Source organism: Anopheles funestus, chromosome 2RL (assembly GCF_943734845.2).
Source record: "Anopheles funestus chromosome 2RL, idAnoFuneDA-416_04, whole genome shotgun sequence".
Classification (NCBI taxonomy): Eukaryota; Metazoa; Arthropoda; class Insecta; order Diptera; family Culicidae; genus Anopheles; species Anopheles funestus.
The window spans coordinates 32,454,326-32,471,762 of record NC_064598.1 but is presented as its reverse complement, the minus strand read 5'-3'; the positions used below and the strand labels follow the sequence as shown (position 1 = coordinate 32,471,762).

Below are 17,437 nucleotides of genomic sequence, written 5' to 3'. Positions count from 1 at the left end.
CACTTCACGCGCGAAACTAGCACTCGTAAACTATCCCCAAGGCTTATGGCCAGAATGCGCAGAAACCGCGTACGTACCATTAAACATTAAACAAATGTGACCACCGAAGAGCAGCACCAAAATCACTCAACCATCCTAACGCTTCGACCAATGTTAACGTGTTTAATAAGAAATGAAACGACACACCGTCGGGGTTCGCGATCATTTCCCAGTCAGTTCTGGAATGTTCGTACCCGGTAAAGATTATAAAATGACGACACATTCTTTACCATCTCTTCGGGGGATGGGGAAATTCTTGCTCACTGCTAAGGAAAGTGTGCAGTTTAGCTCGGCATGTGTGAGTGAGCTACGAAATGGCATTAACCTTGTCACACAACAGGACGCACCGCTTCTTGTGGGGTTTGTTTCAGCTAAATTATTTACCACAAAGCTTCAGCAAGACTTCAAAAGCGGAACGTTGACCAAAAGCGAAGGTTTTGCAACTTTGCGCAAGGTGCTGGGTCGCTCGCAGCAAATCCGACGCTTCTTCGAAACGCTTGAAATATTTAATGCATACTGTGCTAAAAATAGTTTGAATCCAGAGCATACCACACTCAAAATTACATAAGCTTTGGTGGCCTATTTGTTCCGTGTGATAAACCGGCAACAGGGTATGCAACTTTAAATACTGAATCAAATACATAAGTAATGATACACGGATGAATGGTGTTGTTATCTAACTTGTAACAATAAAGGTATATACCAATGAGCATCTAGAAGCGAACAGAAAATACGCCTTTAACAATTTCTTCAAAAAAGCAACATTAAAAGTTAATAAAAAGGTGTTAAAAGGAATTTAAAAAAATCCTCTGAATTTCGGCCTATTTTACACCTCTTTTAGATTTTTTTCTATTTTAATGGAAGTAGGAAAATGTGCAAATAATACATAATAGTAAAAAGGATCTTTCAAACGAGTTTATCATATACTTATAAGCAACTTTATACTATGATACATCTGCGAGTTTAGTATAAGCGTCATATCCGACCTACTGAATACAACATAAGGTCTACGAGATTTCTTTCTTCTTTCTTTTCTAGGTTAAACAGTATTTGTGACTTCCTGTCCCCGGCAGCCGCACTGGTTGCGAACATTATTTTCTTCCCTTCTAATTTTTAATTTCCGTCATGCCTGATGGCTACTCGCCATAGCGCTATTCACGGAATTTCCGCTCGTTCCGTCGCTATGGCTTCGAGAGTAACACCGCAAGCGACCGTAAACATGCCATGCCTACATTTCGCACTAAAAGCCGCCTGCCTCAAAGGGGCTCACAGCTTGGTTTATCGCTTTCCAACTTAAAGAAGCATCCTACTTTATGTTTCTTGTTTGTCTGCCTCCAACCTCCAACAGGCACCCACCAACCCAGTGCGTCGTCCACCCGTTAAGTTGTGCATTTTATTTTTTCCAACACCCGGTTTCGCTGTCGCTGCTCGGTGGTACCGGTGTTGATAGCCATTGCGGCCGAGCTGAGCCTGATGAAGGTATTGTTCACAATTCCAAAACGGGTATTGTTCCCAATCCACACACACTCTCAAACAATGCGCCACCAGGAGCCTCCATTGATCGTTTGCTTTTGCAGCAAAACAATGAAACGAGCAGTTATGCTACAAAAATAGCTTATTTGTTATAACACAATGATGCAGATTAACTTTTTAATTGTTGCTAAATGTTGCTCTATCGTACTATCTGCTTACCTTCCTATGGGAATCAAAACGGTTTACTTTTTTTCGTTTAACCATGTCCAGTTTTTGTAAAAATATTATACAAAAGATTAGAAAGCAAACAAATTATCAGGCGGAATAGATGCTGCAAAGGGCATCACTTTGTAAGCAATCAAGAAACAATTTTGTCGATTTTCGTAAGATGAGATGATAACATTACCATTGGATTGCTTTCATCAACTATGCTTCATCTTCAATTCGCTGCAATTTAAAGTTTTGCCTTCATTTGTAAAAAAAACGTCCTTTACGCTCCAACACGACACCAATCGATCGTCATTTTCTTTTTCGCTACAACTAAAGCTGGAAAGAGCATTACAAAATGTTACACCAAAAATTGGATTGGTTCGATTTTCTGCTGTTTTCCGTTTTCCCGTACAAGACATTTTATCATTGGATAAATTCCAACATCTTTGCAATTCTTACCCGCTTTGAGTTGACCTTTGCCATGGTGCGAAAAGACGAACTTTTCATCAAAGGCGGACGCTAACGGTTGCATTTCAATTGCGCGTATGTATCGCCCACCATCGTCAATCCATTCAAATTCCATTCCGGCCCCGGTTGGGGCCAGTGCGGACGCAGACGAAGATTGCATCAGGATGGCGACATTGCATGTCTGGATGGTAGCAAACAGACATTTTCCGCAAGCCGCAAAAAGGATCTGACAGTAGCAGCTGCGCGACGAAGGATGTGTGTCAATGTTGACGTCATAATGCTGTACTTCCGGCAACGTGTCCTACACCAGGCTGACAGACAGCTTTTGCTGTCTTTTCAGAGCTTTTCCCAGAGAGCGCTCAACAACATTCACTCACGTTCGCTCTCCGGTGAGTGCCTATTTGCGGAGAACCATGAATAGCTTTTGACGATGCGGTGAGCGAAAACTGCTAACTTCACGGAGCGTTTGTCGAAGGGTGAGAAAAGTGGTATTAGAGCGAACGGATATTCGAGACAATCTTCTTAACTGCCGGGTTTTTTTTTCTGTCAGACACAGCGCGTAGCAATAACGAGTATGCAAATATTTTCGAAGTGCTATCGAAGCAGTACTTCTAACGACCATAAAGCAAGATTTGCATCTTCTCCGATTTCTGTTACACCGCATTGACCATCGGAAGTGATTCTGAGAATTCTACGATCAATCAAACGATTTCCTGGTCCACAATTAGTACCGGATTGGCTATTTTAGTGTTGGTTGCCACAATTGACAATTGTTCAGTAACCGCAAGTGTGCTTACTGACATGTGCACTGATCGTAAATACATCTACCAAACGAGTTATGGTGACTTATACAGGAGTGTAATTTAATTGGATAAACAAATTTAAATCATATAGTTCGTTAACACATTGAATTGTAGAACAGTAGAACGTCGATTATCCGGGATGCTTGGTAACGGGCTGATGCCGAATAATCGATTTCCACGGATAAAAGTCCCTTAAATGTCAATGACACTTATACATCTAGATAAAGCGTATATAGTATCTATATAGCTTTATCACTGTATATAGCGAACACTTTTTTTCAAAAATCCAACAGTTGGTCGTCCTGTTCCAAAGTCGTTTAAGTAAACTTATTACTACTTGTTCCATTGGTTGGATTATCCTAGTTGCATTTGGTGAAAGAAATTTGGCCAAAAACATGGCATATGTATTCAAAACAGATTCTGCTGGATGTGATGGAGCGTTATCCAACAATAAAATGGCTCTCTGTGGTAGTGCTTTTTAAGCCAAAAATTATTCCGGACCAAACAAATTATTATCAAACACCAATACGGCCGGCCCGTTCTTTATGAATAAAAAAAAATATTTATATAAATATAAATTTATATAAATTATAAATATTATTTTATATAAATTTTATAAATATATTTATAAAATTTACATCAATAAATTCTAATATAAATAAATAATCTAACTATGGGGGTTTATTTGATAAACGGTGACGGTCCACACGACAGAACTGGATATTAAATACCATTCGGACCGTCCCCCCGTAACAAGGACTGACTATCCTGCCGGCATGACCTTAGAGGTCATTAAGCCAAAAAGAAGGAGAAGAAGAAGTCCAATAAACTATTATACCTAAACAGTTCGTTCAGTAGGCTGTAATTAATGGACATGTAGGAGCTCACGGAACACAGAATGAGACATACCCAATTCTCGTAAACAAAAAAAAAAAACAACCAAATCTCAAACTTATTTGAAACGGCGTTTTGATTATTTGATTTTGAGTAGAGATTTTAAAAGCTGACCTAAACCGCACTACGTGCATTTTAGATAAAAAAGCAAAAAATACTTGTTTGATAGAATTTTATTAATTGATCTTTGATATAAAAAACAGCATGTCTAAGCATTTAATATTGAAAAACATCCATCATTTAATCCAGGAGTCGGCAGAGTCCGGTCTGCGGGCCAAATCCGGCCCACTGGGCGATTTGATCCGGCCCGCCAGAAAAAGTTTGTAGGGCTCACGCAGAACACAAAATCCAATTATCACGATATCAGATTGTTTTTAGTTCTTCGAATCCAAATCAACACCAACTATGTTGTATCTATCTACATTTTTTCGAAAAAAATCACCTAATCTCTTGGGCAGAAAACCCTGTATCCACAAGTTTCAAGATTTTTTTCAAGTACAGTGGAGCGCCGATTATCCGGATACCTTTTATCCGGCTGTTATTCGTGCAGCTCGGAAATGACAGTTCCGAAGGAGGTGTCATGGAGTCAGCTTAGCACATAAGTAAATCGTGTAACGCACCCTTTATTATAGTAAGTTACCGAAGTAGTGAGTGCCTGCGCAAGGCACTCAGTTAGGAAATATAATTAGTGGCAAATAGTGGGCACGCTCTCTCTCTGTTCGTACGTCGTGGGTAACGCACGTTACCATTACAATAAAACGCGCTAACATCACCAATAAATCGGGTTTGTACGTTTATAACAGAGGAATGAAATATGAAATGCAAAACCGATGATAACAAGAAATATGTAGAAGCTCCAACAGGGAATGATATAATTTGCTAAAATTAAAAAAAACACAGATTTACTTTGCAAAGTGTAAATAAGAAATTAACATCTAGCTTTATAAAAAAGTCATCCCATTGCACACTAAACACTAACATTCATCATTAAATAAAATTGTGCCTATTATCCGTGATATTCGCTTATCCGGCAAGGGCTGAGTCCCGATGAGCACGGATAATCGGCGCTCCACTATATTTGGCCCGTAGTTTCAGGTATTTTTTTTACTATCTGGCCCTTTTGGTGAAAACTCTGAGGACCCCTGATTTATTCGCTTATCTGACTGCTGGATTTAGGGGCGACCCGGTGGTTATGTGATAAATGGCGTCGGTTCTACACGACAGGACTGGGTATCAAACCTTATCCGGACCGTCGTCCACCAGTATCCACCAGGACTATCCGGCTACTTGGTAAAAATAAGTCCAGTTAGCCATAAATGACCAGCATGACCTTTAGCCATACAGAACACTGCTGAATTTGATTGCTTCATACAAAAACGCATCTACATTAAGAAGTTACAATTGCAATCCAATTGGAAAACTTCTATGCGATCTGAAAGAGAATCATTTTAAATGGTTTTGTAACATGATAAACATTCTTGGAATCATTCAACGAATTAAAACTTGCCTTATCATCCACATTACATGTTTCATCATAATGATAAACAGAACACACCGGTTCCATTTTCAAACGCCGTGGTTCACCTGAGGCACGCTGAGCGTTCACCTGAGTGTTGTTGTTTTGCACCATGACCTACAGTTGCATCCAACCATAACTACTCTGGTCAATTGCTAATGTAATTCTATCGCTTGATGACACCATACAAGCATCCCCAAGCCAGGCATTGCCCACGGCGCTTACCATTGGCAAGACAAATGGGGACGCTTCGGATGGAACGTACGTCATGAACAAACATAATTGCACCGCACACCGTATTTCAGACCTGGCGAACAACAAGAGGAAAACGGGAGGTAAATAGTAACACATTGGCTTCCTTCGTCCAGCAACGTTAGGACTTGGTGCTGAGCGTGTCCTTTTCATAGCCTGCGGAAAATGTTTCGCATTCGAGTTCTGCTTCCGTTTCACGTACTGCTTCTGTACGGCGAAGTACGATCGTAATTAAATTCTTCGAGAAAACACACACAGACCTGAAACTCGATCAACTTATTCCAGCTCGTGTCACCAAATAAGGTCTAGCCGTCAGCTACCACAGTACCAACTCTTTCAAAATCTTCAAACCCTTGCGTCCTTTGGAACGGAACGCTTCACGTGCTTTGCAAGCACAATAATGAATTGGTTGGTGAGTTTGTTGGCCAGAGTCACTTCTGCCTGTGGAAAATTCATCCAGTTTTGCTAACCGTACTACCAAAAACAGGCTGCACCATGATACAACATAACTTGATATTATGCAGAAACTCACAACGATGTCTAAAAATAGTGCTTTTAAAATCGATTATTAGCCGCGCGGAACACTGTTGCACGCTGTATCTGTGCTGGAACTCATCCACCATTCTGGCTGGCACGATTGCATACAAATCTACTTGCAATTATATTCCGTTCCGTTCCAACTTTACCTTTACCGATGACAGTTGATGTGGATACACAGGTGACAGGAGGAAAATTTAATTATGAATGTGTTATGGCAGCTTACCGGATCGATAGATGGAGATAAAACTCATTTGTCTGGGTTTGCACGCGTCGAAGCTTTTTTTTGCCATATTGTACCACGGCACACTGGTTGGCAGCGTCGTGCCAATATCTTGGCTAAATTAAATAATCCACCAACTACAATATTTTCATGCAAATTGCTTGATACATTGCCAATGCACCCTTTAATAAAATATGTGTTGTTAAATTTGATCTTGCATCGAATCTTGCATCGAATACTCTTTCGGTAGGTTAGACTGTGTGAAATTCAGCAAAAAAAATCTATCAAATTCATTTGCCTGCCATTGGTCGGAATAGGTAAACATCAACATAAAATGTTAGAAGATGTCTTAAAAAACAATTTATTATTTACCTCATGGGGTGCCAATATGCAAGCAATTGTTATGAAGAAGCTCCTCTGCAAAAATAGTTTGATTCTATTTAATAGTTTCAGAAGATTTTGCCTACTTCGTCTGTCCTTGAGGATGGCCCAAAACAATTCTAAAGGATAGGTCGTTCTTTATCATTGCAGTGTCATGACCATCGGATCTTTACAATTCTGATTTTTTACGCGTTAGTGAGTTCATCATGCAACTGATAGAGCTGGCCATTATCAACTTATTATCAAAACAAAACATTTATTTATCAACAACAAAATTAGCAGCAAAACAATCGGAAAGGTTTGCGTCAATCCAGCGCAACATACAATACGCGGAATCGTATCTTCAGCGTCCTAATCCACCATCGTTTGTGTAGCTAATTCCACGAAATGCTTGTCTACACAATTGCTGCACACTTGATTATCTTGACCTTTACATCACTAACCCTCACCATCGGGTGCTGCTGCACTAGACAGTCGCACGAACTACAATGCTACATTACGCGAACCTCTAGACAAAAGGGTAAAAGGGTTCTGTGAGTTGCTGTGTGTGTGAGGCAAAGTAAAATCATACCTTCTTCTAGAGACCGACATTCTCATTCAAGTATCCTTCAAAATCTGAATACTCATTCCTTCGAGCGTTAAGCCTGCAATCGTTCATTCGGTACTTTCTTCACCGTGGTAGACACGCATCGTCTATCCTTCCATTTCCCAGCACTGACAGTAGAAGATTATGCACAACTTTTCCCCCTGTGAAATCTTACTGTGGTTCAGTTTCTCTAACTAGACAAATTTGAAACCATTGGATGGTAGGAACCAGGCAGGTTCTTAACTCACCCCATTCATTCATCTTTCCCTTTTTCCTTAATCCTGCCTCAAGTAATTTGCTTTATGAGGTAAAGTCGCTCTTGAATGGGTTAGCGACATGGCTTCGCAATACAGGAAGTGTTCTACGCTACGTCTAATGGTTGTCAACTTTGGCCTAAGATGCTCGTTATAGTAGTTAGTTACCAGTCTGGTTGTGTGAGGAAATAGTGCAACGAATTTCAATGGCACACACACTTTGTGCTTTTTAGCTACAACAGTTAAACAGGAGTGGTTGGGCAAGAACAAGGCAAGTTTCTGACAGAAACAAAGACTTCATGGTGCATTTATGTTTTGTGGATGCGTGCTTTGGTTGCTTCACATGCAGCACATTTCAAGATCCAGTCAGCAAGTATCCACAATAAAAACACTGTAATTAATTAGTTTAGTTGATGCATCCTTTATGCATTTCAATTTTTTATTATCTTTAACACTAGAACTACCGGACCAGTCTATTTGATTAAAACGCTTCATTTTCATCACATTCGTTTTTGGGGTTAAACAATCCTTAGCTAGTTGAAACATGAATTTTACACGTACAGTGGAGCGCCGATTATCCGGATACCTTTTATCCGGCTGTCCCATTATCCGTGCAGCTCGGAAATGACAGTTCCAAAGGCGAATTGACATATTTACTACAAATCGGTGATAACAAGTAATAAAAGCCTCAATAGGAAATGATACAATTGACTCAAGTTCGACCAAATAGAACAGGTTTAGTTTGCAAAGTGCACCAAAGCATATTAAGATTTAGGTATAAAAAATCCAACCATTACACACTAAACACTTATTTATTTATCAATAAAAATAGTTTTACCTATTATCCGTGATACTAGCTTATCCGACAGGGGCCTAGTCCCGATGAGCACAGATAATCGGTCTTCCACTGTATATTCTGTAGTAAGACCTAATATAATCAATAAAATATACTCAAACTCTTCGAAATTGTTTAAAAATTAATCACAAACGAAAAACTCTTAAAACGCTTGATAGTTCTAGTGTTAATGGAACAATAATGGATCATGAATCACTTTCAATACTATGACATAATATAGAATGTGTATTAAAAATATTCATACGAATTATTCATATTAACACTACTTTTCGTGAACAAATTATGACTAGATTCATAAGTAACCTTCAAATTCTTAAGCTACACATGGGAGAGAACTTTAGCATAATGTATTTCATTTCTTCATACCATATGAATTTTGTTTTCCAATAAATATGACAACAAAATGTCATGTTCATAACTTGTCTGGGGGGAAAACTTACGTACAGCAGGATTTTTCTTTATCGAAAAAAAAACTGAAAAAACTATGTCGACGAACTTTCGAAAATAAACTTGCCAATGAATCAAGGATAACCCGTCGAACTATTTCCAATGTACCATTAAGTGCTGTGCCATAAGTGTTTGGTATGGATATACAATCGAAGCATAATCGATTAACAACCGCTAGTAGTCTTTGCAAACTTTAGAAAGCAGAAAAAAAAGATCGGAACAAAAAGTTTGTTTTGTCAGTTTTGCTGTCATGTGTCCCTTTTGCCAACTAACAATGTTTTTCTTTTTTTTCTTCTCCATTTTTCTCTCTTTGCAGCTAGTCTAGAAGAGGATTGTGTCGACTTCCAGGGAAACTCGGTCGCACACGGTCTACTCTACGTACCTGGACCGGGAGTGTGCAGTCTGTGCGTCTGCTACCACTCTGAGCCACTATGGTGCAAAGCAATATACTGTGATCCACCTTATGTAAGTATTTACAGAGGAGATTTAAACAAATTGTAGAGTTAAATTTAAGTTCAATTTCATTAAATCTCTTTCAAACAAACGAAGTTATTTTATTTCAATAACATAAGAAATTGGAATGATTTTTTAATAAAAAAAAACTTCGTTAACTATTTAACAAATTTTTATACATGTAACACATAACCAAGTGATCGATTAACGATAAATTTATTTACTTCCATGCACGACAATTCGCAATTGAATCAATTTTAATTGAATTTCAAAATAAACAATCCCTTTCCACGCATACGAGCAAGCAGCAAACAAACACTTCAACAATGTTTACAAACTTTGACATAAATTCGAATGGGAAAAACTAAAGACAAAAGCATCTCACAAGCCACTTAAAACGTACAGGAAATTTATACTGGATTGCTCAAAACTTGCGGAGAAATCCGTTATTAATTTTCATAGGGCACCGTCTCGACTACCTTATGATTTCCACCATTTTGTGGTAGATTGTTCCGTATTTTCTTAACTTCTAAACTGAATGAACCATACTGCCGTTACCAAAAAAAAGGAAGCATAATTTATAGCATCACCACTCAAAAACGGACGCTAAAATGGTCGACAATAAATTTTCTACCGAGCCTTGTAACCGCGCTTGTGTGTACGTCCTTTTGCCAAACAAAAAAAAAGGTCACACACGCCATCGATTGTGTGCTGCTGGCGCAGATTTTTATTATTCGACGCGAAGCACATGCTAGCAGTGAAATTATGCAAACATTCATCGTTGTTGAATCTTGCTCTGTTTGCTGACGAGTTGATGCTACGCAATTTAAATCACAACGTCCCCATCCAAAACGTGATGAGGCAAATGCCGATCAATTCGATGAAAGCGGTGTTATTGAATTGTTGAACAATTATTCAAACAACATTGAAGCATAATGATGTTGTGATGCATAATGAGAAAGGTGATGGGGAAAATCAACTTGAAGGCATGTTTCTCACTTTGGCAGCATGCAATTTATTATTCTAAAGGTGTTAATTATAAACTCTAAAGGGAATAACTTTGTTTTTGTTTCATTTCTTAAAAAACTGTTCTTAAGAACATCGTTCTGTCGATTGGTATTTAGCCGGAAGGAGACTTAAAGGTTAAATATTTCATTTAACTGACCAATTCGTTTGAAACAGGACGGATTCCTGGAATTATTTTACTCGTCACATTTTTTGCGCACTTTAAAATTACCCTTCAAGTTCACTTCTAAGCTGGCTACTCTATTAAACAGCGTCAAAAATTGTACTTCCACCTTGTAGCACCTTCAACCGGGATATCGGAATAAATTACTTCAACCATTACTTCTACCAAATACCCATCCGCATCGTTTGACATGTTGCCTTATACCGCAAGAAGCATCGGCTTTCAAACCAAGCGAACAATGTTCAGAAACCGACCAGAAATTTCAAAAACCGAACAAACTTTTTAATTAGATTCTCCAATTAGCATGCTCATAAACTACATCCACGGCTGTTTTTAGGTTCCTCCTACGCCCCCCCGGAGACCCCTATTTTTATCTTCTTTTAGCCGCGAGACGCAAGACCAATGAATTCATTAAATCACGTGGAAAAAAGTTTTCCCATCGTACTCATCAGTCGTAAGGTAAAACGTTCAGGTGCCCATCTATAAGAGCACGAATGGGCACAATGAACGCTGTGATAAGACAGTGACAATCGTAACGGGGCGAATCATAACGCATGGTTGCGACGAACGTGCACTTGATGAGACTAGATCTTGGAAGAACTTAACCACAATTATGCGCGAAAATACCTTTCAGCCGCTTGGTGAACGGAAAGCTGTGTACTTACACGATAATTAAATGTTGTTTCCTATTTGTTTGTAGCAGATTACTTTCGGGTGCTATTAATCACTTTCATTTTGCACTAATTAAGATGCTATTCTTATTTTCCTGTCTGATAAAACTTTGTTCAAAAAGGTTGTAGAACGGGTGGAGATGTGAAAATGTTTTTTTACTAGTGAAATTTTATCGCTAGTTTAGGTGTCTGTTTTATTGAAACTTTTTAACATCTTTTTTATACAATTTTATATTATGATGAATTTGTGAAAAATAACATAATTTTAAATTTCCTTTCAAAAGGTGAAAAAATATTAATATTAATTAATTAATAAGAGACAAAATATCTCACTAATGGAGACGCCTGGTTCCTGGTACTATTCAATCTTTTACTTCATTTTTTTACTTTTTAACAACTTTTTTATATGATTTTTATATTATGGTGAATTAACGGAAAATAACATAACTTTGAATTTCGTTTCAAAAGGTGAAAAATTAAGAGTTTTTAATAAGAGACAAAATATCTCACTAATGGAGACGCCTGGTACTTGGCACTATTCAATATTTTACTTCATTGAAATATGCGAACATTCATTTTAAAATTAATTTTTTAAGGCTCTCCTTTTTTGCATAATTCAGTAATTTTTTTATTTTTTTAATCAAAACACAAACAAAAAATTAGAAATAAAAATAAATAACAGATTCTACTTTAATTAACTAAGTTATTTTTTTTTCTTTAAAAATGCCGCCATGTTTTGAAGGCTCTTATAGAGCAGAAACACTAAAGTTTTCTTTATTCTTTTTTCTTGAATTAGAACAAAAATATAATTTATTTCATTTAATCAGTCAAATACACAAGAATACAATATTCCGCATCATGCTTGATGCAATACCGCATAAACAACGGAGTCAAGCATCATTAAACAGAAGCGTTTAAATTAAATAAAAATACAACAAAAACTAATATAACTTGCGGGGAAAAAATGGTACTAACTTTTGTTTAAAACCAAAAACCATTCAGAAAATCATGCCCTTTAAATATTCAACTTGAATACTCCATCCATCAATAACCGAGCTGAGTCTTTTATAATGAAAGCATGCGAACAAAACTAAACCCCAACCAGTGCGGGAAACAAGACTCTGTACAGTTTTTGTTCTTAAAACTTAAACAGACGCTTAACATACACTTGCTGCAGTGCAGTTTGCTTTGCCCCAATGTTGGGTCTTTTGATGTGTCAAAAGCTTAATACACGTTAGTCACTGGGTGAACCGGTACTCAACGGTAACTGGCGCAGCTGTTGTACGGAATTATTTGCATACTTAAGTGTTATGAAAAACTACTGCGCACCATGTGTTGTTTTAGCATGTTTGCTCGTTGTTCTTTTTACGGTACGGTAATGAAGTGTTTCCACACAGTAGGGAATAGCTTTGGTTTTCCTTTTAAGCACCAAACTCTTTTTTATGAACTAAACAAACACACAACCACTTTCAAAAGACTGGCCATATAGCTTCATCGTTTCAACCTTCTTACATTTGTTCATTGTGTATGTGTTTGTTTAGTTTCAAGATTTATAAAAGAAACGATAGAAATATGTTAAATTGACAGATTAACATAAAGAGAAGTTGATAAGTTGTAGTTATTTTTATATTGCATAAGTTAATCAGTTATTTTTTGAGAATCTTTGAGTAAAATGGGAAGTTTTATGAAATAGCATCATTAGGTTTTACTTATCGTTAGATTTAAAAATAGTCGCACACAAGATAAAAACTTTTAGTTTCGTTTGAAAAGGGTGAAAACATCGAGCTTTAAAAAGACATCGCTTTAATGGAGGCGCCTGGTACCTGGTACTATTCAATATTTGCCTTTATTGAAATATGTGTGAACCACTTACATTTTAAAATTGATTTTATTTAAAATGATTGTTCTTAAGGCTTTTTTGTCATATCATGATGATTCAATAGTCAGATAACAAATTCTCCTTTGCTAGGTTTGTTTCACAAAAAACCGACCCCAAATTCCAAGATTGTGGGTTTTCGCGATAAGTGAAATACAAATCCAAACATCCAACTGTAAAACACTTTCAAATGAATTTTCTGCAAACGGGTTCCACCGTAACGTTCCGAATCGAATGTCCTTCAACGAACCTGCTTATGTTCTTGAACACATTCCTCAAAGTACTGGCTCAAATTTCTCTAGCAAAGCGCGGTTTGACGTGCTTTTGCACTGCTTGAAAATGCATACAGTGTTTATTGAACCATACGAAATACCGCCCGTATTACTGCCATCAAGCAGTATTCAAAGAGAATTGACGATCAAAAGCATTCATCGAGCCATCCCACCGTGACCTAGTACGCTGACGGATGGGCATACCTGTACAAACGTGGTTGCGCTCATCCCATCTCACCATCTGCTCATCCGTCTCAAGCATCCAGATTTACCACGTACATTGCATTCTACTTGTGGCTTTTGTATGGTAACGCTAGCTAAAGCCCCCAGCGAGCGGTTTCGTACCGGTATCGTGTAGATCACGGGCTTAATGCTGCAAGGTATACATGCCGGGATAAATGTCAACCCGGCGTGTAAAACAACCGCTACTGCTCTATGACACACCGGTTCGTACGTATGAATGGAGCTCTAAAGCTGATGTAAAGTTTATTCTCCACCTAGTAAACCACACCATCACTCACTCAGTCATACATGCACGAGCTTTAGTTTTCCAAGGATTTACCTCTTCAAACGGGTAACCGAGCACAGTTCCGCCCAGTTATCCCGCTCTAAATCCGGAAGTGCAAAGTATGCATCACCGGATTCGTGTAAACTAAAGATATTTTAACAATTAACTGTTCATGTTATACAACTTAACATACTTTTTGTTTTACATCACGTTTTTTACTTCAGGAAACGTTTTACTTTCCTATTTTACCTAATATTTACTAAAAGTTTACAAAAGAAGAATATTGAATACAGAACATTTTTGCCCCTGGAGACCTCTGATATTAGTCAACATTCTATTTTATGGAAAAACGTTTTTATAATACTTGCATACGTGAATTCCCTGACAACCTGTTTTAGGTGAAAGTTCCACTCCTCACTGTATAATTTGATATAAAAATTCAAATTATTTTAAACAAGTTCAATACAAGTAAAAAAATCAAATTAAAAATTAAAAGTTGCAAAAAATAACATAACTTTGAATTTCCTTTCAAAACGTGAAAAAGAAGATGTACATACAAAACACCAAATCAATGGAGACGCCTGGTACCTATTACTATTCAATGCAATACCTTCATGGAAATATGGGAACTTTTATTTTAAAATTGATTATTTTTGCAGACTAATCAATTAATTCGATTCCTTTGAGTACAATTCAATAGATTTTCTAATTTGTTTATCGAAACACAAACAAAAAATAATATAAGTAGCAGATTCTATGGTAACTAATATTTCCATAAAGTTGAAAGACTAATTTTTTTATCCTTTTTTCTTGGAGTACAACACAAAAATACTTTATTTCAGAAAAAACTTTCTGTTAATGATTCACATAAACAACAATACAATATTTCGCTTTCATTCGTGTGTATTTTGGTACTCTCTTCGTTCTGCAAAAAAGGATCAATTTGATCGATTTTCATGATAGAAACCATGCAATTTATTGATGCAGCATCTTAACTCTCTGGAAACAATTACAATTCCCAGATGTTCAGCTTCATAGTCAAAATGTTTGGTCTTGAAAAGGGGTTTAAAACCTTTGTTTCAAGGTATTGAAAACAATTCACTATAAATGGAAAAAAAGTTCCTAAGGAGTTAGGAAATAATTCCTCGTAGCGAAATATGGCCTCGCCTACGCACACGATTGATACCAAGCAAGAAATCTTTACTATTGCATGTCAGTGAAACTGAATCAAAAGAAAAAAGGAAAATAATTTCTCTGTTTGTAATTATTGAAGTCGATCCATTTGTAAATCCAGTATTCATAAAATTAAATTCTTTACATTTTATTCTAATGTAAAATTCAATTCAAAATGTCACACAAATTGAAACAAATGTTCACAGAATATTTAGCATAGTTATTCTCCTTCCTATACTTGCTCTACCTTTTGTAATTTTTGTCACATCTGCTACGTGCCGACCACCACCATGCACCATTTGTAACACATGGTTTCAAAAAAACATCCAACATAGTCCATTATTTCGATCAACCCTCCATCTGCTTTACCTGGTAATGTCCAACGGTTTGACGCCGCATACAAATATCTATACCATTAATTAACGGATACCACCAACACTAAAACCAACCAACCATGTCCGTGCACTTACGTAAAGAACAGTATCCGGTGTGAAATGAATCCCGCCGAACGGTGATAATGATCGTAGACGATAGCTGAAATACAAGCGATTGCACAGAATGGAAATTTTGAGCTTCAACATCGCCCGAATCCGAGCACGGGCTTGCGCTGGAGGCCATCGTTTTACTGGTACAGTACGAAACAGTTCATCATCCGTCCACCGGTGTGGCTGTTAGTTTGGGAAGTAATGCAATTTAACAGCAATTAAACAGGGAGTGCTTGCCCACGGTTCTAAAACGAACTTGTTCCATAATGTTTCGTCGCTTCGGATTGCGAATGAAGCAAAAAAACTAACTAACCCAGATGCGAAATCAGCCTTGCGTGATAATTTTATACCCCGTTATGGAATTATATTACACCACGATACTATTTTGTTTTTCCAACTTTAGGTTAAACATTTTGTGGTGAACAAGTGACTATTTAAAATCAAGGAATAATAAATTCACTTTTTTTAAGTATTTGGGGAAATTGATAAAAAATGTTAGGCATAAAAGTAGGAAAATAAATCTTCAAACCTTTTAATCTCCTACTACCCTTAGATTTCTTACAGTTGATGAGAAGAATTAACTTTACGAGTATTTTTTTTTCTTTCGCTAGATATTTTCAACAATAGAATCTTACGCCACTTTCCCTGCTGATATTTTTTAATCCATTTTTTCACATTAAATCAACCATTTCCATGCGCAGTAGCGTGTATCACAATGCTTGTACGTATTAGAAAAGCTTATCTTTTCATCCCAGTTTTTGCTATCCTTTGCAATCTCAGACAATCGGAATCCTTTGTACGTACCTTTTTCGTAACACCATTTATGTATACGTCACGCTTTCATCGAGGGATATTTTTACAGCTTGACGTGAATCATAAGGGACAATCCTACATTGTGGAGATATAATCCACAGAAAGAAATGTGTTTCCATTGTGAGTTTGTTAAATTTGAATCAATGAGCTAGAAAAAATATCCTTCGGTAATAGACTTTAATACCCATCATCACGGTTGAAAACGCTAATTAATGAAGAAACTTTAGGAACATCACGAACATCACATGTGGAATTTCTTTAGCAATGTGTTCGATTCATTAATTTCCAATTGCAATAAATTCTGTTCCACATAATTTCACTACATCAACGCTCGCTGCACTTTATCAATCTCACTTACGAGTCAATCAAGGGGAAAACCGTATGTAGATATGCTGCATCAGTATTGGCCATAATACAGCAGAAAAAAAACCTCCCTCGGAACAGCTAATGAACATGCTTTCATTAGCTTACAATCAACTGTTATTAGGGGAAGCTTCAGATTTCGAACCAGATGCCAAGATGTGATTGCTAGGTGATTGGATAAGGGGGCCATCCAGGAAGAAAAAAGCATCATATCCTTTCACGGGGCTAGTGTAGCACATACACATACGTTGGCAAGGTACATATAAAACCCCCACGGTTAAAGGAGTCGTATAGATACTCGGCTCAAATGAATTGGCAATTACCTCTAACAAGATTGTTGCTGGATAAAAATAGATGCGCTGACGTACTGGGGAAGGGAGTTTCATTTTTCCCGTACACGGATCATGGGATAAAAGCTCTAGTGCCGAAACACACCCCGATACTGATGAACGAATCATCCGCATATACCTAAGGGTAGTTGTTCGGAAACATATTCGAACGAAAAACAAGTAAAAATCGTTCTCTGTACGTCGAATCGAACGCACGGTTGCCCTTGAATGTAACCACTAAAGAAGATTGCTGTCAGTGCAAACATCATGCTTCAAGTTGATGTCGTATCTGGTGTTCCGATGGAAGTCCGTCCAAGACAGCGTGTGGTAAAATAAGACCAACTGGAATACGTTAATTAGAGTAGT

General features: G+C 37.4%; 2 protein-coding genes across 5 annotated transcripts in view; one reads left to right on the top strand and one right to left on the bottom strand.

The window, feature by feature from the left end:
* LOC125764278 (furin-like protease 2) overlaps window positions 1-17,437 on the bottom strand; it is a 365,455-nt gene that overhangs the window by 330,851 nt on the left and 17,167 nt on the right. The gene's annotated exons all lie outside the window — the stretch shown is intronic.
* Window positions 1-17,437, top strand: part of LOC125764369 (uncharacterized) — a 47,135-nt gene that overhangs the window by 21,981 nt on the left and 7,717 nt on the right. For all 4 annotated transcript variants that reach the window (XM_049428537.1, XM_049428538.1, XM_049428536.1 and 1 more), the window contains one exon: window positions 9,256-9,404. In XM_049428537.1, coding sequence (XP_049284494.1) covers window positions 9,256-9,404 — 149 coding nt within the window. The remainder of the gene's footprint in view (window positions 1-9,255; window positions 9,405-17,437) is intronic.